The sequence below is a fragment of the Cavia porcellus genome, unplaced genomic scaffold (genome assembly GCF_034190915.1).
Source record: "Cavia porcellus strain 051 isolate PalLab524CR breed Dunkin Hartley unplaced genomic scaffold, mCavPor4.1 scaffold_17, whole genome shotgun sequence".
Classification (NCBI taxonomy): Eukaryota; Metazoa; Chordata; class Mammalia; order Rodentia; family Caviidae; genus Cavia; species Cavia porcellus.
In genome coordinates this window covers 32,401,516-32,424,861 of record NW_026947500.1, presented here as the reverse complement: position 1 = coordinate 32,424,861, position 23,346 = coordinate 32,401,516, and the positions used below count along the sequence as shown (strand labels likewise).

The following is a 23,346-nucleotide window of genomic DNA, read 5'->3' as shown; positions in this document are numbered from 1 at the left end:
GGCTGAGGCAGGAGGATCACTGCAAATCTGAGGCCAGCCTGGGATGTATGAGTTTAAGTCCAGCCTGTAATATATATATATCTCCAGATCCTGTCTCAAGGACAAACAAAAAGATGAGCTTTCCAGTCTTGGGATAGGAGGCTTAAGGGTAGGGAAGCCTTCCATTAGTAGCTAGAGGCAGAAAGAAGGATATAGAAATGTGAGAAGAAGTGAAGAAAGCAAAAAAGAAACAAATAGCAAGTTCCCTTTGATGAAATAATAGTTCAAGTAGGGAAGGTATGAATGAGAAGAAAAGGCAGGTTGTCGGTAGGCACAAGCAGCTCCTGACACTTAACCAAAAATGTGTAGTAGGATCAAAAGGTCAGCGTTCCATGGAAGTACAGTCAATCAAAATAAAGCTCACATAGAAGTTTCTGAAAATACAAAGAAGGATACAAATGTTTCAATTTACAGTGTTAGTAGCCTCAGAAATAGATACTGTATTAAACTGTACTGCAACTCTCCTTTTACTAAGTTTGAACTAGGTTTTTAAAAAGGATGAATGCATGGGTGAAGAAATGAATGAATCTGGGAATGACTCAACAAGCTCTGGCCTCAGCCAAAAACAAATCCTAACTCAGTACTACACTATGTATTGCCCATGTTCACATAGTGGGAATTCTATCCTCTCAGTGCAGCAGCGTTGGGAGGGAGGCAGGGCCTTCTAGGAGGCCACCAGGTCAAGGGGGTTCCCCCCAGGCAGGGGTAAATATTCTAGTAAGAACAGTGCTCTTCCTCTCCATATTCCCACCACGTGAGAGTGCAGTTAGAAGACCCCACCAGACGCTATGGCTTTGGCCATGGGCTTTCTGGCCTCTTAAAACTGTCAAGTAAGTTTCTGTTTTTCATAACATTATCCAGTTTTCACCAGGGACATAGCTCAGCAGCAAAGTGCCTGCTTGCAAATACAACATAATGAGTTCAATCATTGATACAAAAAAAAAAAAAGAAAAAAAATTTATCCAGTTTTCAGCACTGTCTTGATTTTTTGGTCTTTTTGAGACAAGGTTTCACTCTGTAGTTTAGGCTGACCTTCAACTCAATGATCTTCTGCCTCAGCCTCTCAAGTGCTTGGATTACAAGCATGTGCCACCACAGCCAGCCAGGCTCTAGCATTGTTATGGCAGCATAAATCATACGAAGACACTGGGTATAAATTAAACTACCATTTCTACTTTCAGGCAAATCATCAAATTTTCCATCTTTATTTAGATGTAACAAATCATGGTCACAGTAAGTACCCTGAAATATGTTGGTAATATACCAAATATTCTTGTAAGTATTAGCTTAAGGGGTAGGTGCTATACTCATCACCATGTTAGAAAACTAACCACATATAATGGTCTCTCTCTCCCTCTTTCAATCTACTTCCTGTTTCTCTGGAAAACCTTAATATAACAGAGAAATTAAATCATCCATGGCCATACAATTATTAAGTGATCAGTAGACTGGCTGGGCAAGATGAGCACACTCCTGTAATCCCAGAACTCAGGAGGCTGAGGCAGGAGGATCACTATGAGTTCAAGGTCAGCCTGAGCTACAAAGGCCAGCTTGAACTCTATACTGAGACCCTGTCTTCAAAATACAAACACAAAACAAAAAATGGTCAACTTAAGATTCAACCCAAGCAGTCTGGTTCCTGAATCAGATCTTTTAATTTCTATATTGCCTTGTGTCACCCTTTGAACTGTCATTCCCATTTTACCAAATCAGTGGCAACTTTGAATCTCAATGTTACTAGCTCTTCAAAACAAAGCAAAACAAAAAAACTAATAATCACTGAGAAAGTTTCACTTTCTGGTCTCAAAGAATTTTTCAACCTTGCTTGTACTTAATTTTTGTCTGATTAGCAAAGACTTTTGTTACACCATAAGATATTTAGGGAAAACCCACCATCCTATTGGATCTAGAGTTGATATAAGAACAGTGCCAGACCCTTAAAGATTCCCGGCAAGGAGTGACTATTAACTACACAAACAAGGCTCTAGCAAGGAGTAGTGGCACGTGCTTATAATCCCAGCACTTGAGAGGCTGAGGCAGAAAGAGCTCTTAAAATTTGGAAGGCCTGGGCTACAAGTGAGTTTAAAGCCAGCCCAAGCTACATGGTAGGGCCGCTCAAAAAACAAAAATAACAAAATTTAAGGGGGGGGTGGTTTGTTTGGTGTTTGTTTGTTTGTTTTTTGGTACTGGGGATTGAACTCACGACCTTGCGCTTGCCAGGCAGGCGCTTATGCCACTGGGCTAAATCCCTGGCCCCAAAATAACTATATTTAAAAATAAACTAAACAAGGCTCTTTATTTCTTGAAATTGTAAGATAGTCATTAGACATCAAAGAACATATGAAGAGTGAATGTAATTTTGCAGAGCTGACTTCTGACACCAAAGAATAGCTACTACATGTCTGTCCTATCTCAAACTCAGTCCTTCTAAAAGACATCTTTCAGGTGTTGCACTGAACTATGCAGAATCGGAAGGCAGGTTAGATTTAATTGGGTCCTATCTTCTCATCTTGCAGAGTTAGTTCATCAATAGAAACAAAGACTGAAACCCAACGAAATAAAGTTTCCCTAATTTCAGTATTTCACAAAGAAATGTAACATCTTTTACTTACATCTTGACTTAATGCCATGAAACTCCTCTGTAATTCTTTTGCAAATTCCAAATTATTTGTGACTTCCTGGTACTTAGATACAGCATCCTAAAATACAAAAACAGAATTCTATTTTACTAGAAATATGGAGACCCACAAAATTAATTTTCTTATTAAAAAAACAAAAAAAAAATCTCTAATAAAATGTAACATCATTACCAGTTGGTCTTGATTAAGCCTCTCCCCTTTGTTCATTCGCTCCTGGTAATCATCGAGTTTGCCCTGTATTAAAAGAAAAAAATAATTACATTCCATAGTACAGATATGTATCAGCCTAATCATGTTAACACACTCTCCTAAGTTTGTCTCAAATTGTGACTTAAGTAGAGTACTTTACAAACATTATAGCTTAAGTAGCATGTTTAACATAACTAGGTAAGTACCCAAAAAGAGTATGTATCAGCTGGGCCCAGAATATGGTTCCTACTCACATGGATAAGGACCACAATTTGACTATAATTCTACTTGTGTCAAAATGAGCATATCAGACATTCACACTTAAAATTTCTGTGCCTCTTTTCCTCTCTCACTTCCTGCAGTCATCATGCAAATAGGTACTAAAAAAAACTCATATTTTCTAAAAGATCCAGATGCAGCAATGCACCTTTGTAATCCCAGCACTCATGAAGCAGCCTGGGATACATACCTAGTGAACTCACGGCCAGCTGGGGATTACCAAATGAGACCTTGTCTCAAAAAAACCAAACATTTTTTAAAAGTACATTTTCCTGAATAATAAACCCATTGGCATACTGTTTGATATTGTTTGATGTGCATCATCCATTTATCTTGAACACAAAAGACTTAGAAGCTAACATTTTACTTATGGGCTGTACACTAGTCAACAGCTTTGCTTTGTTAGTGACAAGGGAAAGGAGCAGAAAACTACTCTCCGTAAGATCTTTTATTTCTAGGATGAAAACCTCAATGGTATCCCAGGCTACTGTTCAATAAGACCCTCTGCCCCCGCCAAAAAAAAATATTCAAGCAAACCAAGAATGAAAAATTCACTGGGCATGGTGGCATCCACCTATAAATCCCTAGCACTGAAAAGGATGAGGCAAGAGTTTGAGGCCAGCCTGAATTATAAAATGAGATCCTGTTTCAAAAAAAAAAAAAAGAACCAAAAGTTTAGTTGCTGTGGTACAGGTCAGAGGATAAGAAAAACAGAAATCTAAATTAAGAGGAAAGTACTTAAAAGTAATCATGATTATAAACATATTAACTTCTTTAATATTAACAAGCCACGTCAAAAGTACAGTTCTGATTTAAAGGACATCGAGAACCTCAAACACTAGGTTAAAAGCAATGGTAGTGAAGTATCAGAGGGAATTTTTTGTTTTGTTTTGTTTTTTGAGACAGGATCATGCTATGTAGTTCAGGCTGGTCTTGAACTCACTAAGTAAGTAGCTCAGGTTGGCCTCAAGTTTATGGCGATTCTACTGCCTCATTCTCCCATGTGCTAAGTTCCTTCATAACTCAAATAATCCATTTTCCTTGCACAGAAACCAAAGTCAACTGTGTAATAATCACTGTACCCTACTAAAAAGTCTATCACAATTAAAAATCAAGATAATCACTAAACTATTAAAGACTAATGAAAACATTCAGTTTTATTCTTAGATGAACTATGTCACACAACATATAAGGCTTCATATAAGGAAATATAAAATTTAAGTATACTGATTGAGAAATAAGTTCTTAAAAAAAAAAAGAAGTTCCACAATACCTAAAACTCAGTGCTAATACATAAAAATTCTGAATTAGGTTCACTAAGGGAGAATAGTTACTAGCTTTTATCTGTATTATCTACCATGTATTATCTTTCTCTTAAGGAAACTACTGTTAAACTGAAAAATTACATAGTGAGTTTATCCCTCTTACAGAGAGTAGTTTGCCAACCTAATCAATCTACATGCCAAATCAAATTCCTAAAAATGCTTGTATGGCCAGGCATGGTGGCACATACCTGTAATTCCAGACTAGACAGACTTAGGAAGGAGGACTGCTGAGAGTTCAAAGGCAGCCTAGGTTACACAGTGAGTTCAATGCCAGCCTAAACTGCCTCAAAAAAAAACAAGAAAAGCTTGAATGTATATGAAATATGAGAAAATTTTTAAAAGGGAAGGATGGCACCCACAAAGTATTAATAATAAATGGTTGAACTGTTTCTCTTTTGCTTTGGACTCTGCAGTGAACACCTTTGTTTAACAAAAACAATTATAATTCTATCCATATGAGAGACGTTAAAATTGACAAGAGTTGGTGATTCAAAATAGGACAAGCTATCCAATAGTAGGAAAGTTCCAATTTTCTACACAATAATACATTTAATATTCAGCAGAATGAGAGTTATGGCAGATTACATTTTCCAAAGACAGCTACTACATCTATCACCTGACATGTTATTCTACAAGGTGACCTCAGCACTCCCCATTCAGCACTATTACAACTGCCCTGCCATTGTACCCAAGTGAGGTTCACCCAGCAGATTCTGGTACTGAGAGATGCTGTATGACTTCCCAAGACAAAGCATTAAAAAGCAATGGGTCTCTACCTTGTTTGCTGGTCACTAACTTTTGTGTTTGGAGTCCTGAGCCAATATACAAGAAATCCAGTAACCTCAAGGCTGTCAACACTTCCCAGGCCTCATTTAAGTGTTCTGATCAATCCTGGTCATCCTACCCCACGCTTTGGACATGTGTGTAAGCAAGTCTTTTTCAAGGCATCATGGAACAGACATCAATCCTACTCTGTGCTCTGTCTGAATCCCTTGAAAGGCAGCCTTTGGGAGCAAAATAAGGGTGGCTACCAATGGTAAACACACAGCACTTTGGAGGCTGGGGTAGGAGCATCACAAGTTTTAGGCCAGACAGCTACACAGCTGAATCTGAGAACTGCATAAACAACAAAGCAGGGATATTGGGCCATGGATTTAGCTCAGTGGCTCAAGTGCTTGCCTGATAAGCACAAGATCTTGAGTTCGATCTCCAGTACAAAAAAAAAAAAAGATACAGGGAGCTTCAAGGCCTTAAGTTTTGGATTAAGTAATGATGAAACAAAGTTTAAAAAGAGCAATCAAATCAACGGGAGAAATCAGTTCCTATGAAAAACTCAGGCTTCTTAGTACATATACAACTTCATGGAACATTTTGTCGATAAAAAGTATGTAAAAAGAAATCTTGCTCTGCGAAAATACAATCTATACATTTTATTAAACTCATATACCTGTTGACTTTGGCTTTAAATTATTAACATGTTTCTAGATTCCAATCCACAGTAATTCCAAAGCCAAGAATTTTAAAGGGAAAAGGACTGTTGCTATCACAAAAAAGTAAGTTTATTGGGGTGGAACTTAAAATTCTCAAATCTGTAAGAGGCCCATAGTTCCTTGGCCAAGTGTAGTCCTCAAAACTGTGAGCTAAATTATTCAATCAATTGTGTAATTAATCAGATAAATGGAAACAAGTCTCTCATAAAACATTTTTCTAATCACAATAAAGTTTCAACATTACAGCTTTTCCTATGACTGTAAACAACTATCCCCCCTTCCCTTGCTTAAGCTTCAGATAAGCAGGATCCTGAGCCAGAAGTCCCAAATATTCGAAAAAATACTGTAATAAAACTGCAGATTAACAATAAAAACTGTTCTCCATTAATGAAACTGTTCTTTACCAGTATAATGCACAATCTTTTAGCTGCAGAGATTTGTAAGATTTTATCACCATGGAATCTGAGCTGGAACAGACATTTACTATTGTATATAATCAGATCTGTATAATGAAGTCTATGATGGTCTAAGCCAATGACTCTCCAAACCAACAACATCAGCATCTGCTAAGAAAATGTTAAGGAATGCAAAGGCTCAGGTATAACCCCACACCTAAGTTAGAAACTGGGAATGGGAGTGAATGGTCTGTTTTATCAACTCTATGTAATTCTGTGCTTGCCTAAGTTTGGAAAAAACTCATCTTTGTCAATTACACTGTAACTCCCAACTCCAGAATTTGGAAATAAAACTATTCAAATTAAACATATGATACTTTGTGATTTCATAAACCATCACATGGAAGCCCTAGTTTGGAAATAGGTCATATAGACTTCTAGGAAGATGGCAGTGGTGAGCAGCAGAGTAAGAGCCTCTCTGAGACTTGGTGTCCAGATGCTAGAAAACAGCACTGTGTGGAAGACAAAGAGGGAAGTGTCCCAGCAAGGATCTGAAGTAAGAATTGACTGGTTACTTTGATAAAGAAGGGGGTCGATGACAAAGAAGGTGGTCGCAAGGCAGTGCTTTCTCCTTGAGCCCAGACTCACTGCATGTGAGGAGCAGCTCAAACCTACAGGCACATACTGGTGATCCTAGGGGGCTTCATGGAAAAATCCACCAGTACTGCAAAGCAGTGGACACACTTGACTATAGTGGCTGCTCAATTTTTCTGGTTCAGATCTACCCCAGGAAAGGTTGACTGGTGGGTAAAAACTCTAGGAGAAGGGTCAATTGAGCTTGGAACTCAGAGCAGCTAGGGGTTGGCTTCATTGGTCAGGGAGCAGCTGCCAAGTTCAAGTCATCAGGAGGTCATGGAGCCATGTTCACATCTGCAGGGAGCCAGAGTGGAAGCCAGCAGAAGGCATGGGAAGTGTTGCCAGGTGAATGGATCTGAGCTTGGTCTGCCCCTTCTATCTACCAGTGACAGCAGAGACATATCCTTAAGTGAACATTCTTTTATTTGCTTTTTTAAATTTTTCTTGTTTGTTCTTGTTTTCCTATAAGTGTGAACACTTTTGTTTTGTTGTTCTTGTTCTATTCAGTTGTTTCCATTTCTTCTTTCTTTCCTTCCTATTTTCTTCACCAGTTTCCCAAAGTGCACATGATCTTCCTTTGTCTTCCAGCCTTGCTTCTAATCTCTTCTTTGTCTGTTTCTGTTTTCACCCTCACTCCTTTTAAATTTTTTCCCCTAAAGATAAAATAGCCATATTGAGGGCATATATACTATATATAATTTTCTGGTTTCAGATTTTGTTATATATCCACAGATATGGTCCATACAGATAAAAATAGCAAATCAATAGTTATTACAGTTTGTCATTTTTTAGGCTGTTTAATGCTATTGTTATTGCTAACTGTACTACTTTTAGCTGTACATAATTATTCTAATCAGTTGTTCTTCCTGGCTTGCCAAGACAGAGCTAGCCTAAGAGTCACAAACAATACTATACACCAGTGCCAAAGAACCAGGGACTGGGCCAAGTAGGCAGCAACTTCTCATCCCCAATAAACTGAACAGACAAGATCTTGCAACAACTAATAATCCAAAAGCCAGTTACATCTGAAAGACATTTTTAAGATATGGTCATTTCCTAAAGGTTCTAAACACTAGCAATAAAGCTACTTGCCATAAGCAATTTATAATCATCAACCCCAAGAATTAAACTTAAAAAAAAAAAAGAAAGATGGTAAAACATTTAAACAAGATGCAACACCAGACATCCAGCTAACCAAAGGCAAACTCAGAGGGTAATGAGTAGAACAATCTGAAAGCCACCTACCTGGATTCTCTGAATTGGTAACAACTAAGAAAAGCAACAAATGATGCTCTAGGGAAAAAAATCAAATCAGAAATAACTTCTCAGGTGACTATAGAGATGGCAACCATAATAAAAGACACCTTTAGTGACTCTAGAGCACATACAGATAGAGCTTAGAAAAATAGTACAAACATACAGATAGAGCTTAGAAAAATAGTACAAACCGTGAATCTCAACAATAGGAAAGAAATGGAACCCATGAAACAGATTCAAACAGATATCCAGGAGATTAAGATTTTTACTGAAGGCCAGGGATTTAACTCAGTAGCTCAAGCGCTTACCTGGTAAGCGTGATGTCATGAGTGCAATCCTTGGTTCAAAAAAAAAAATTTTTTTTTACTGAAAGTACACACAGCAGAATGAGCTAATGTGAGAACAGACTATAAAATATAAAGATAGGATTGACGTTAGTGATCATAAAAATAATTCTTAAAATAACATAGGACCATGGCAATAGGTTAGTTGGATTCAGCTTGAAACAATTCAGAAAACCTCAATGGTGGTTTGATTTTCAAACAAGCTTATAGACACATTTAACCTAGTTAGGTACCTCATAATACAAGACTCATTTTTATGAACTGCATACTGAAGGGTACTACACTTCACTTAAAACTAATTTATTAAATCTTGCATTGAACTAAAATAAAATCCATGTTTGATTCAGAATAATTTATTTTCAGGTTCTACTGGACATGTTACTAGACTATTTTATGATTAAACTCAATGAAGATGAAAACTTCCACTATAAACAGAAAACCTCTCAAGGTAATCAAGTGTTCTAACTTCCTACTTTTGAAAAATCAAAGTATAATCCCAAACTAATTCCTAAGTAGCTTTTGCATGTAAGGAAAAGGATATAGTACTGCACTGGTGCTAGTATTGCAGTTTGATTGATCTCTCAAAGAACAGACTACTAAGAGACAAATTAGCGTCAGGTGTAGTGGTACTATAATCCAAGCACTTGGGAGACTGAGGCCCGTCTGGGCTACAAAGGGAGATCATGTCTCAAAAAAAAGAGAGACAGACAAATTACACAATCCTGAGTGGCTTCATTCATCACTTCCTGTTCAAATGCCTTAAATCCCATGAGAAAAATCTGTCCATTTGGGTTTTAAATTTATATGTAATATGAGACATGTCAATATAGAAGAACTTGCTTGTTATCCTCACAGTTCTGACAAAAATAGGAGTAAAGCGCTGCAGATGAACACAGTTTTGTTCTTTCCAAAGCTGGAATATGGCTGCATAACATCTACTCATGTTAAACACATAAAATTAACCTTTTTTTTTTCTGGAGAATGGAGCTATTTTCTTAGCATAAAAGATTATTCATGTAGCCAAGCACGGTGTCACGTGCCTATAACTCCAACACTGGGGAGGCTGAGACAGGAGGATCATTGCAAGGTCAAGGCCAGCCCGGGATACATCAGAACTACATAGCAAGACCCTGTCTCCAAAAAAAAAAAAAAAAAAAACTTCATTAGAAATCCTGCAACAATGTTTGTAATACTTCTCGAAATATGAAATTCCATTTAGTAATTCCTTTTCAGAATTACTGATCATTCTGATATTAAAAATTCACTTACAGCACCATATCAGCAAAATAAAACTAAGTCCATCTCCCAAATTACCAAGCCTTTGTAGAAGAACCACACAACAGAGATGTGATAGTATCAAGATGTCAAAAAGTGGGCCAGGGGTTTAGCTTAGCAGCATAAGCAACTGGCTGGCAAGCACAAGATCAGGAGTTCATCCCTGGTACCAAAAAAAGGTCAAAAACTTTATCAAGTCATGTGATAACTGAGAAATGGTTACCTTCGGTACAATGTAACCACTTAAATCCTGTTTTTTTGTTGCTTTTAAGAGCTGACAGTATCCACCTATGTGACACATCCAAATTTAAACTATCAGTTGGTGCAGACTATCAGAGGCACTAGTATCAAACACAGTCCATCTAACTGTAAACTGACATTATTTTAATAGGCCACTCTGGATTCCAGTTATTGCTACATTTCACTTCTGCCTCTGCTTATTGCTGTTTTCTCTTTTCCAATCAAATTATGCTGCTGAGTCATAGTACATGTGGATCTTTCTTTCTTCCCAGAGTTTTTCAGTTCTACTAGTTACTACTGAAATCAGCATTTTAAATCAATATCTCAAAAGGGACATCCAAGAGAGATGTCTTCCCAAGCTTCACCTCTTTATTCTTATTGTCAAAAACTTCCACACAGGAATAATTGAAGAAAACATTTTTAACTATGCACTTAAAAAGAAACAGCAAGACAGATGAGAAGCTGTGAAAAGGTAAAGGTTCTTCTATTACACTTTTGTAAATAGTCATAAAGACAAATTGGAAAGACATATATCTAAGAAAACTAACTGCTCCTGGGCGTGGTAGTGCATGCCTGCAATTCTAGCAGGCTAAGAAAAGAGATGACTGCAAGTTTGAAGCCAACATGGTCTACAAAGTGAGTTCACAGCCAGCTGCCTGGACTACATAGTGACAGTCTCAAAAAAAAAAAAAGGAAAAAAGGAAGCAAAGAAATTACTATCCTGAGAAACTACATACCTGTTGTTCTTACAGGATGGAATGTCTACAAAATGAGGCCTAAAATATACAAAAGAGGAAAGAGGGCCAGGGATTTAGCTCAGTGGCACATTGCCTGCCTGGTTAAGTGTGAGGCTCTGAGTTCAATTCCTGGTATCCTGACCAAAAAAAGAAATATACAAAATGGCACCTATTTATACTTTATGTATTTAGGTCAAATAAATCAATTCTAAAGTACTGTAAGAACGTACAGGAAGAACAATGCAGACAGAAAAAGATAAAACATTTCATTTCCTCTCAACTTTCCAAAATCTTCAGTGGCTTTTTTTCATATCACAAAAGCCTATATTCCACACTGTTCACCTAACCAGATATCAGTTCGGACAGCCCTCATAATGGGAATCTGCTTTCCATCCGCCCTCTACCAATTCAGTTGAAAAGTATTACCTGGTAAAAATTCACAGGAAACAAGAAAGCAAACAAAAGTTTCATCAGAAAACTAGTTAAACTGGGTGAGGTGGCACACGTCTATAATCCCAGCACTCAGGAGGCTGAGAAAAAAGGATCACTGCAAGTTCAAGGTCAGCCTGGCCCAGTAAATTTAAGGCCAACCCGAACTACAGAGTGAGTCCCTGTCAAAAAAGAAAAGTGAAAAAGAGGGGAAGGAAGGGAAGAGAAAAAAAAAAAAAAGGAGTGAAGGAGGGAAGGGAGAAAGCAGAAAGAAAACAAATGACCAAGAATAAAGGGGAGGGAGAAAAAGAAAACAGGTAATCAAGAATAAATGGGAGGGGGGCTGGAGGTTTAGCTCAGCGGCATAAGTACCTGCCTTGCAAGCAGGCGGTCGTGAGTTCGATCCCCGGTACCGATAAAAATGAAAAAGACAAAAAAAAAAAAAAAAAGAATAAATGGGAGGGACTGGGGATTTAACTCAATAGGACAATCGCCTGCTTGGCAAGCACAAGATCATGAGTTTGATCCCCAGTATCAAAAAAATACAGCAAAGAATAAAGGGAAGAAAGAAAGAAAAAAATAAAAGGGAGAAAGAAAAATAAAACGAATGAACAAGGATAAAAGAAAAGGAGAGAAAGAGAACACACATAAATGATCAAAAATGTCTTTTCAGGCCAGGTATGGGGCCACACATCTGTAGTCCCAGCACTCAAGAGGCTGAGGCAGGACTGCTGTGTTTCAGGCCAGCCTGGGTCACACAGTGAGTTTTAAGTCAACCTTGACTACAGAGGGAGACTCTGTCTCTAAAAAAGATAATTAAATATTTAAGTCTTTTCAATTAGCTGCTTTTTAATCAAGCTCCGCATAAGTCCATATAATTGACATCATTTATATATGTATATATATATAAAAAACCTCAAAGTTCAACATAAAGGTATATAAATTATAATCAACATGGAGCCTGAGTTTTTTAATGATTAAAATGTTTTCAATTGTTTATGTGTACATTGAAGGAAATGCAATGAAATGCCTGATGATTTACAATGTTTTCCAGAAATATTTTTCACCCTCCTTAGACTCTACACAAATCTTGCTTACACTACCCAGAGTTTATGAGTGCTCTACTTGCCTATTCATCAACTCTCCCCACCTGAAATTATAAAAAGTTCCATTTCAATAAAAATCATTGCAAGAAAAAAAAATCACTGCAAGTCAGTAACTATACAGAAAGCATTTTACCCATTTTAAGGGTTTTGTTGAAGCTAGAAGTATTTCTATGTAATGGTTTTGTTAAACTAGCCATCAGCTTACTGAGCACACGCGAGCTAAGTAACTTACTCTTTTCTGTCCCCAAAAAGTTCACTACCAATTCACAAAACACGTAAGACTAAGAACGGAGAACACGGTTAAAATACCAAGGAAGCACACAGACAACAGCTAAAAGAAATGAAAGAACTGACTGAGCATAGTCAAAAAGCATACCTTCTCCTTTCCTCAGCAAATAGGAATTTTGAATTCTGCTGTGTGTGTGTGTGTGTCTGTCTGTCTGTAGGTAGGTCTGTCTGTCAGTCTGTCCATTCATCTGTCTCACAGTTCATAGTCTGCTCCCAGTTCATGGTTCAGTTTGTTGTTTGAGACTCAGTCTCAACTAGGCTACAGAGCCCAAGCTGGTCTAAAACTTGTGGCCAGTCTCCTGCCTCTGCATCCCTAGCTTCATGTTTTTACACTCATATTCTACCCAGTAAGTGCACTAGCACAGCAAATGGAAGAAATCAATGAAATGAAGTCAAACAATTTACATTTTCAATTTCGGCTGAGTTTCTCAGTGCTTCTTTCAGTCTTCTCTACTATATAGTTATCATTTATTTATCCCAAGAAAAAAGTACCAATTACTAGATATGTGGTAAAAGTTTAGAATCCAAGAATTTAGGTGAAAAGGTTGTCACGTTACTTCCACCAATAACGCTTTCCCAAAATTTTTCTGCTTTGCAACATGCCAAGCCTGAACAGAGACTGGCAGATGTGTAGTGGGGCTTACTTAAGCATAAAGAGAAATGTTATACTTTAACTTTGAAAGCTAATTTCATTATAACATGTCCCAGTAATACCTGACACACTAGGACTTTGCCCTATAGCTATTCTCAGGACCCCAATACATGACAACTTACAAAGTTCAGCGATAAATCAACAAAAATGTAACCAAAAAAACGAAAACTTTATGAACATCCTTGTTAAATACAGAAACTAATTAAAATTAAGGATTTGAAATAAAAGGCTTTATATGGATCAACAAAATAATTAAACACTAAGAACTTAAACTAGAAAACATTATAAAAGACCCTCATAAACATTAGAAGAGATCTTAGAAATCACCCATCTGAACCTGGCTCACTTTATTTAAGCATTTCCAGTTCCTCTTATATAAAATGAGTTACACAAAATTCTAAGGTAGTTTTAAGCTCTAACAAAAATCTTAAGATTCTGTTAACAGCATAGTAATAAAAACAAGGCCACAACAAAGCCGCTGTAAAGTTTAATCTTTCAAAGTAAAAATATACTTATTTAACAAATGAATCATTACTAATTTTGCTTAACCCAAAATACAAACTAAGTGAAACTTAAAATTATGGCCAATTGTAACCTTAATCAGTAAATCACAGAAAACATATTTGTCATTCAAATGCCTGCTACAAAATGAGCTGGGAGTTTTGTGCCACTCAGTGGTAAGGCACTTGCTTGCAAGAGAACCAAGAAACTGGAGTTTAATCCCTTAGCATTGCAAAAAGGAAAAAAAAAAAAAATCAAATGAGAATATCCAAAGGGTACAATACTTTGGCTACCTAAAAACAGACCCTTCTCATTGCGGTATTTAAGATTCCACTCTCACTAGAAAAAACACCAATACTGTCCTATAGAGAAAAATTCACACAGCAGAGCTCTGTCTGTCTGTCTGTCTGTCTGTCTTTTCTCTCTCTCTCTCTCTCTCTCTCTCTCTCTCTCTCTCTCTCTCAGACACACACACACACACACACACACACACACACACACACACACGAAACAAATTAAGCACTGTAACTTTTTTTCCTCTGGCAAGGTGAATGCAAAATAAAGTACTACTGCCCTGACACTAAGTACTATATCCTTCTGAGACAGGTGAATGCAAAACCAAATAAATTTGCCCTCTGCATTGCAGAGGAACAGATCTTAAAACCAAAAGAGAAACTAACACATCAGAATCACAAATGTCAAGAAAACTTCAGATGTTAGCCCAAGACGAGATTTTACTTATAAAATAAGATTTAAAAAATAAGTTTAGGCTGGGCTTAAAGTACTCATTAATTTGGGGATGACTACACAATGTATGTACCATTGTTGCCCTCATGGATGTGCTTTGCAATTTTGTTATAGTTTTTCTTCTTTTTCTATCTTTGAATAGATTTTTTTAAAAAGCACTTCACAGAAATTCTGTATAACAGCTACATCAAAGTTTTAAGTATAGGCACAGTACAATACTCTAGAAAAATGTTATCTTCAATCACAATTTGCATCTTTTATGATTAATATTAAGTGCAAAGATAAAGTATATACAAGTCTTTAGAAAGTGCTGTAAAACTTTTGGCTATCGGTTTTGGTTACACATTGAGTACAAAGCTGCCAGGGTGTTTTGTTTTTCTAAGCAATAGAACACTGGTTAATCTTTCACTATTGAAGTCACTAGAGTCTAAATCTATTACATTTACCAAGTGTATAACAATTTTAAATGTCATTATTAAAACATCCTCTACATCAAAACTGATTACATCTTACAGTACCAAGTGAGCTCTCCTCAGTTAAAACTGAGTAGATTTCCTTTTTTTTTTTAACTGAGTTGATTTCAGAACACCATCTTGAGGGCATGGTGGCACATGCCTATAATCCCAGCACTTGGGAGGCCAAGGCAGGACTGTTGAGAGTTCAAGGCCAGCCTAAACTCCATAGTCAATCTCAAAAAAAAACCCACCATTTTACAAAGCCTAAGGCACAAGTCATGCGTAAGTGAACTGATAGGAAAGCTAGGTAGTAAAATCACTTATTTCAATATTATTTGTACTTTAAGCAAAGATTTGCAAATGTTTTACATTTTATTATTCATAGCTGTATTTCTCTTTGCCAAACATTCATATACTTTTTACTAGCCCAAATTTCAAAACACCAATTCATCTAATTGCACTGTACAATGGAACATTTCATCAATGTTAAGCACAGTCTCACTGAATAGATATGCTGCCTTCCTCTAATGGCTCAAGTTATTAAAAAAAGAACAATAACTTTGTTCTTTAAATGAAACACAACTATGGTTCTGTTTTGTTTTCCTGAGACAGGGTCTCACTGTGCAGCTAAGACTGGGTTTGAACTCACTGTTGCAGCCCAGGTTGGCCTGGAACTTGAGGGTATCCTCATGCCTCAACCTCCTGAGTATTGTTATTAGGGCCAAGGGACCACATGCAGTCTACAATTATGTTTTAAAGTGGTATTGCACATCTATTAGTAATTTATGTTGGCATACTTGGGTTTAGAATCCAGTGGAAAAGAGTATTTTGTTCCAAAAAGTTCCAATGTTAACAGGTTAAGAATAAAATACAGTTCACACATAAATTGCTAAATTCACTTTACAGAAATTCAGTTGAAGATTATCTTTACTCCAGAAAGGTTACTAAGAACAACTCAAAACTGATTTGTGAAGCAAATCCTATTTAAATGCATTAGAAATGCTCCTTTAGGAGCACACCTGTAATTCCAACACTCTAGAGTTCAAGGCCAGTCTGGGCTACATAGCAAAATCCAGTCTTAAAAAGAACAAACAAGAATGCTCACTCATGGACCAGGGATTTAGCGCAGGTGCCAGGTTGTGAGTTTGATCCCCTCTACCAAAAAAAGGAAAACAAAAAAAGAAATGTTCACTTCTATTGAAAAGTGAATCAGTTATTAAATTCTCTCCTGCAATTAATAATCCAGTTCCACACATACACACACACAAATTTGAGGACAATCCAAATGCCTTGAATTTCCCAAAAAGTAAAACACGTAGTTTTTAAAGGCACATCAGTCCTACTATTTAAGAAGTAGGTGGTTCAGTATATGCTTATCAAAAAATCTCACCAAAGTGTAAGTTGGCCTTTTCTCTAATGAGCACCCAAAACACTGAGACTGAAAAACATACTATTTATTTTTTCAGTTAAATCTCCATTATTACAAGACAACTTTAAAGTATCTACTAGCCTACTCTATAAACTTAGTAGTAATAAATAATTACACTACTTTCTCCTCTAATTTAAGGAGAAAGGACACTGCTGTATAGCTAGTAATACATATATATACACCACTGACAAATTTATAGTTCAAGTCCTCTCATGGGACTTACCTCTCTAAAATTTTTTTCCCCACATACAAATGAACACCAAAATGTGTCACCTCATAAATTGGCTACTAACCATCAGCTGACTTTTTATATGATCACTTTCAGAAAACTGGTCTTTTAGACACTATAATATGTCTATAAAATATTACATCACAAAGTTATGCTGATTCCTATTCCAAAATTCTGACAAGTAAACCAATCACAGATTGACAGTACTTATTTAATACGCTATGAGTATTTTAAGATACTTAAGTCTCAATTTCGAGTTGCAAAAATTGCAATACATGTGCAGGCTCAGAAGATACTGGTTTTAAGACTAGCTTACTCTATTCCACACTTCAATGTGCTTATTTTATGCTTTATGTACTTTCATTAGTTTGTTAATGTCTATTACTCCATTACTTCTAGTAAAGCACACTTGTAAATCAAACAAAGGGTTAGTGGGGGGGGGACAGAAATCTCAAGACTGAGGCATCTGTCAACTTCAAATAAAATCCAGGAAATTCAAGTAAAATCTCCAACCTTCAATATTGAAGGAAATGAGACAAAAGGTATGAAGGCTAAATGCTTGTTCTAAAATTCTACAAAATGTTAAATAAATTTAGTAAATAATTAAAATCATTAAGACTTAAATATCACCAATTTTTTCCCATTCATTTCCCACAGCCCAAATTTTAACCAAATTGTTACTATCTCAAAATCTGAAACAACACTATCAGGGGCTGGCAAAACAAATATTTAATATGATTTCTTCAAAACCCAAGGTGCTGTAATGTTATACTAGAAGTGGGCAATCAGAAGTTGTCAAAGAAAAGTTGCATTTTACTTTTTTAAGGAAAAACGCGTTAGCCTACATAATAAGTCAATTGTCTGCTTCTGATACGAATCAGTTGTTTTCTCCCTTTCTCTCGGTCTTCACCCTAGGTTTGAATTATTCGCTCAGACCCTTCTGACCACACACAAGCCGCCCCTATCTAAACAGAGTTGTACACTGTCCTGCGCTGAAAGCAGAAAACAAAAGGCCGACTTGAACCTACATCTCCACCGTAAGACTCAGTATGGCTAAACATTCTAGCCCAAAAAAGTGGGTGTGGCTCAGTTTTTCCGGGGGTGGGGGGTCGAGGGAGGGCGGTCGGCGGGCGCTGGTCTCTGCCCTCCCCCGCTGCTTTCGCTTTGTGCTCACAATGCAGCTCCTGTACGGCGCTTCCCTCTCCTGCAGCCGCCGCCATGTTAGACACGCTCTCCATGTGCCCGCAGACTAGAGCCGCCTCCCGTCCAACCCGGACCCGGCTTCCCACAAGCCTCGATCGCCGCTGTCCCCCTGCCCCTCTTCAGTCCCCAGGGGCAAAAAGTCGCTGCAGAAAATCATCTTGCGACCAGACTCAGCCTGAGGCTCTCAGGCACACCTAGACAATTGAAACAAAGAGGGAAACATAGGGGACCCCATCGGAGGGGGGGCAGCAAGCAAAGACCCACTCGGAATGGGCCTGGCGGGGGCGATCCTACTTTAGTGAGACTCTCAATACACCTCTTCTTCAAGGTAAAAAAGGGGACAGGCCTCGAGTACACGGTAACCGAGCGGCTAGTCCCACGACTGGAGGACACAGGCCACCCCGACTCCACGAAGCAGTCAGTTGATTCCCCGAGCCCCCTGCCCCGGGACTTCATCAAGTCCTGCCGTCACAGGCACGAGGCCTCGATGACCTAGCGTCCCGGCGACAGACCCCCACCCTGGGACATCTACTCGTACAGCTCTTAAGGCCAGGCCCGCTACAAGAGAGTCACAGAGGCCTGGGGCAGCGCTGGTCGGGTCAGGTGACAGGCGCCTCCCTGGAGCCCGCTTTCCGGGCACCAACCTCCTGTCCGCCACGGGGACGCAGGACCCAGCGAAGCGGAGCGTCGCAAGCCCTCCCCTCCCAACTCCAGGCACCTTTTTCTTCTCCAGATTCCGAAGTTTCTTGTCTATCACGCCGAGAATCTGCTTCATGGCCTCCGTCTGAACCGCACCGGTGCCGGATGCTGGGTGCTGAGGAGCCGGCGCAGCTGCCCCGGCCCCCGCCTCACTCCCGGAGGGCCCCGACGGCGGTGGCGGTCCGGACGACTTGCTGCCGCTTCCACTGTGGCTGGTGGCCGAGGGCATCTTTGAGACCGAGGAGAAAGAAGAAAAAGCGGGAGGAAGGACAAGAGCGGCCAGTCAAGAGACGGACGGGGCGAGACGCGGGACAAAACGCGCAGCGGCGGGAGCCTGCGCGAGTGATGGGGGGAGGAGGGGCGCGCGCGCGCCGCCGCCGCCAGGAAGAGAACGCGGGCGCGCGCGACCCGCCAGCGGGGCGCCCGGCCCCTACCCCGCCCTCCCGTCCCCTCCCCCGCGCGGCCGGGGCCCAGCCAGCCCGCCCCGGGGCACCGAGCTCGTGCCGGGGGCGGAGCCTTGCAAAGCGGCCGCCAACGGCCAGGGCAACGATCCCCACCGGGATGGGAGGGACAAGTCGCCCTCCAAGGGGAGAGGGGAGGAAGGGGAACGAGATGTCAGGGTCCACGGGTGGAGAAGGGCATTGAAATGACCGGGGTGGGGGGGGTGGGGAAGACTTGAGCGAGCCCCGCGCGATACTCCAGACGATCAGAAGGTAAAGGACACTCGGGTGCAGCTGCCCTCTTCCCTTTCTGGCGCCTTGGTCCCGGTTGGCGCTCACCGTGCACGCGCGGAGCCGCTGGAGATCGCGAGGGGGCAAGGGTGGCGCTGCGTTCCGGGCAGGGTCGTGTGCTCCGTGGGCACCCTGTCCCCGCTGCACAGAGAGCCGCTCCTAGTGAGGCGAAAGCCGGCAGCGGGAGGGACTTAGCCAGCCAGCCAGCCCTCCGGGCGCGGGGGGGGGGGGGGGGCGGGAGCGCCGGCGACTGGGTCTTCGAGTCGCTCGGGCTGCCCGGCGCGAACGCCTGCCGGAAATGGCGCACCGGCGGCCTCCCACGGCCTGCCCTGAGCCCCCGCGCCGGGAGGTGCAACCCCTCGCCACAAGTCTCGATGGTCTTTGGAAGCGGCAGCAATGGTACCTTTAGTTATGAGCTAAGTCGAAGTCGGGGTCCTTCTGGCAAAATTGTTTGACGTCCAAATGGGGACAATAGGTGTCAAGCAGCTGGCTCTGGAGCTAGCTACTGCCGGTGGAGATCCCTTACTTGGTGGGGGGCGGGGGAGGGGGGAGAGAGGTTTCTGCGAGTAAGGGTTCCTGTGGTGGGTGGTGCGATCCCAGCTTCTAGAATTCCTTCGTATGCAGAGCGAGCAAACTCCCTCACCCTAAAAGGTCTTCTGAAAAAGGACATCTTGGCCTTTACCCATAAAACAATCACCCAGCAACCGAGGCGTTCTCAGTAGAACGTAATAGGATATGACCATGGTTGGTGGCTTTTGAAGTCTTATAACTCCGGGCTCGCATTAAAAATCATTTTTAAGCTACCCTAAGAAGTATGTTCAGCAGTCCTATTATGAATTACTAGCCCTTCTCTTTTGTTTTAATTTGTGTAAAACTTCAGAGAGGAAGTTTAATAAAATACAAAACAAAAATTTTTGAGTAAGAGAATTGTTCCAGACTTGGGATGCGGGTGGGTTTGGACAGGGAACAGAAAATGATAAACCAAGTGCTAGAGGAAGATGTATTAAAGTGAATATAACCAGTAGAACATTCCGCAACATACTATATGGCAACAGTAAATAATGAGTTTGTAATTTCAATTGCATGACAAAGGGATTTAGAAAGGCTTCTACCAAACCCACTGTTTCCTGGGGAATGAAGTGAGTAATACTTGCTGGCAACAGTGCATCCTCAGGGAAGGAAAAATAGCCTGTGGCCTTGGGATATTCCAGTTAGCTGCAAAGTCTATTATCTATTCATTCAAATATTTATTTAGCACCTGACTGTGTTCTAGGGATTCTCTATTGCTAAAGATTGTGAACAAAGGAAAATGTCTTTATGGAGCATACAGTCTGAGAAAAATAATCAGAGAATGAAATGATAAAGAGAAAAAAAAAAGGATGCTAGGAAAAAGCCTTATTGAGTGACATATGAGCCAGGTCTGAAGGAAGTTAGGAAGAAGGCCAAGCAGTTACCCTGAAGGAAGAATTTTTCCAGTAGAGGGAATACCAAGGACCAAAATCTGAGATGAAGTATGTGAACTGGGTGTGGTAGCTCATGCATATAATCTCAGCACTCAAGAGGCTGAGGCAGGAGGATTGCCATGGGTTTGAGACCAGCCTGGTCTATACAGTGAGTTTTAAGGCCAGTATAAACTACACAATGAGACCTTGTCTCAAAAAAAAAATTGCAATAAAGTATGTTTGGTGGGTTCAAGAATCAGCAAGGAGACAGTGACAAGACCAAAGTAGGAGATGATACCAGGGGATAAAAGAAGACTAACATTGTAGGGCCTGGTAAGTCACCATGAGGACCACCTCATATGCAGAGTGAAATGGAAGGAAGTCTTAGTCTCATATTCAATCTATGCTTTTAACCATGCTTGCCGTTGCATAGATTAAAGAAATCATGAGAAAAGAAGAAAAGCTGAAACCAGGAGTGGGGCACATCATGGTGGCACACACTTGTCATCCCAGTATTTAAAAGCCTGAGGCAGAAAGATTGCTGAGAGTTCAAGAGGAGCCTAGACTACATAATGAATCAAGGTCAGCCTGCACTACATAGCAAGACCTTGCCACATGAAGAACAAAAATATGAGAAACTGAAAGTAGACCTTCAAGGATTAAGCACCTAAACGATACTTAGCATTATGATAAACAAATATACCTAAAGGCCTAGAGGCTAGAAAGAAAGATTGCAATGCTCAGCTGCTTACAACTCCAAGTGTATTCACCCAAAAATCAGTACTCTTATCCCCACTACCTCAACCCTCAACCCAGATCTATTGAATTAATACACATTTTAACAAGATTTTGGGAGCTTTCTATGTACATTAAAGTTTGAAAATTCACTGCTTGATTCCTCAGAACAGTCACTTTGAAAACAGACATGAGATACTTTGGTAGAGAAATTCTCCTCAAACCTACAAAGTCAGTAGCTCCTGTAGTTGAACCCACCACTTAGGTGCTTTAACAAGCCCCCAGGGAATTCTAATGCTAAAGTATGAGAACCAAGGACAAAGAGACCTCTTAATAAATTTGGCTTGAGTTGAAAATAATCAGACCCCCAAAATTCAAAGACCCAGTCCAAAAATGGACATCTGAGATGAATACACAGTTCTCAGATGAAGAAATACAAATGGCAAATAAATACATGAAAAAATGTTCATCAGTCATTAGAGAAATGCAAATTAAAACAACACTGAGCTCCATCTCCAGAAAGAATAGCCAGGATCAAGAAACTACCAACAACAAATGCTGTGGGGGAAAAAGGAACTCTCCTGCACTGTCGGTGGGAGTGTAGACTGGTGCAACCACTGTGGAGGTCAGTCTGGAGATTCCTCAAAAAGCTTGATTGGAAGTCCCATTTGACCCAGCTATTCCACTTTTAGGCATATTCCCAGAAGAACTGAAAACATCATACCACAGTGATATATGTGCATCCATGTTTATAGCAGCACAATTTGTAATAACCAGATCTTGGAAATAACCTAAGTGTCCATCAACTGAGGAATGGATAAAAAAGATGTGGTATTTTTATACAATGGAGTACTACTCAGCTATAAATAGTGACCTCATTGAGATATTTATTAATAAATGGATGCAACTTGAGACCATACTCATAAGCGAAATAAATCAAACTCACATGTATAAATCCCATATAGTCTCCCTAGTGTAAGAAATGGTAAGAGTACATAAGATTTTATGGTAATCATGATTTCCCATTACATTGCTTTGAAGCCTTACAATGTTTTCATTAGTTGGAATAGTTTTATTCTGTTTCGTTTGATTTTATTATGCATGATGGTATGAACAGTTATTTTGAAGAAAACAAGACGTTATGACAGCCATTGCTGATTTAATATCATCTTGCTTTGAAGTCCTACCATGCTTTTGTTCTTCTGTTTCTGTGGATTCTATCATGCTGTTCTTTTTTTTTTTTTTTTTTTTTTTTTTTTTTGTCTTTTTCGTTTTTATCGGTACCGGGGACCGAACTCACAACCGTCTGCTTGCAAGGCAGGTGCTTATGCCGATGAGCTAAATCCCCAGCCCCCTATCATGCTGTTCTTATTGGATTTTAATATGTGTGATAGTATAAACAAAATTTTTATGGAAAATTAGATAATAGCCATTGTTTATTTTCTAGTATTTGGTTCTGAATGCCCTGTAATACTTTCATTCTCTTGAACGGTTTAATAGTATTTTGTTAGGTCTGATACTATTGTACGTGAAGGTATGCTCAACTATTTCAAAGAAAGAGGCATTATGGTAGCTAATATTGGTAGCTAATATGGTAGTTAATATCAGGTTGTCTTGTGGTGAAGTACTGTGTTGCTTACATAGTTCTGATCTGCTTTGTTCTGTCCTCATTTGTCTTAATCTCTTTCAAATAAAAAAAAATTTTTAAAAAGAAAATAGTCTGATAAAGTGTGCCAAAGAAAAGCCCCTTATACCTTTTCTTGGCATATTAACTAGTAGCAGTTACTTTACTTCGGTAAACACTCTTGGAAGCTAAATAAGGCTTTTGTCAAGGAAAAACCATTTTGAGGGAGAG

General features: G+C 39.6%; 1 protein-coding gene and 1 long non-coding RNA gene across 2 annotated transcripts in view; one reads left to right on the top strand and one right to left on the bottom strand.

Annotated features, from left to right (window-relative positions):
* Window positions 1-19,541, bottom strand: part of Caprin1 (cell cycle associated protein 1) — a 41,877-nt gene extending 22,336 nt beyond the window's left edge. The window contains exons 1-4 of the mRNA XM_063227760.1: window positions 19,363-19,541; window positions 18,603-18,812; window positions 2,850-2,912; window positions 2,652-2,738 (exon numbers count right to left, since the gene is read on the bottom strand). Of these exons, the coding sequence (XP_063083830.1) occupies window positions 2,652-2,738; window positions 2,850-2,912; window positions 18,603-18,812 (360 nt within the window). The 5' untranslated portion in view covers window positions 19,363-19,541. The remainder of the gene's footprint in view (window positions 1-2,651; window positions 2,739-2,849; window positions 2,913-18,602; window positions 18,813-19,362) is intronic.
* Window positions 19,542-19,606: 65 nt separating this feature from the next.
* LOC134470931 (uncharacterized) overlaps window positions 19,607-23,346 on the top strand; it is a 48,991-nt gene continuing 45,251 nt past the window's right edge. Inside the window, exon 1 of the long non-coding RNA XR_010040196.1 lies at window positions 19,607-19,713. This is a non-coding gene — a long non-coding RNA (uncharacterized LOC134470931). The remainder of the gene's footprint in view (window positions 19,714-23,346) is intronic.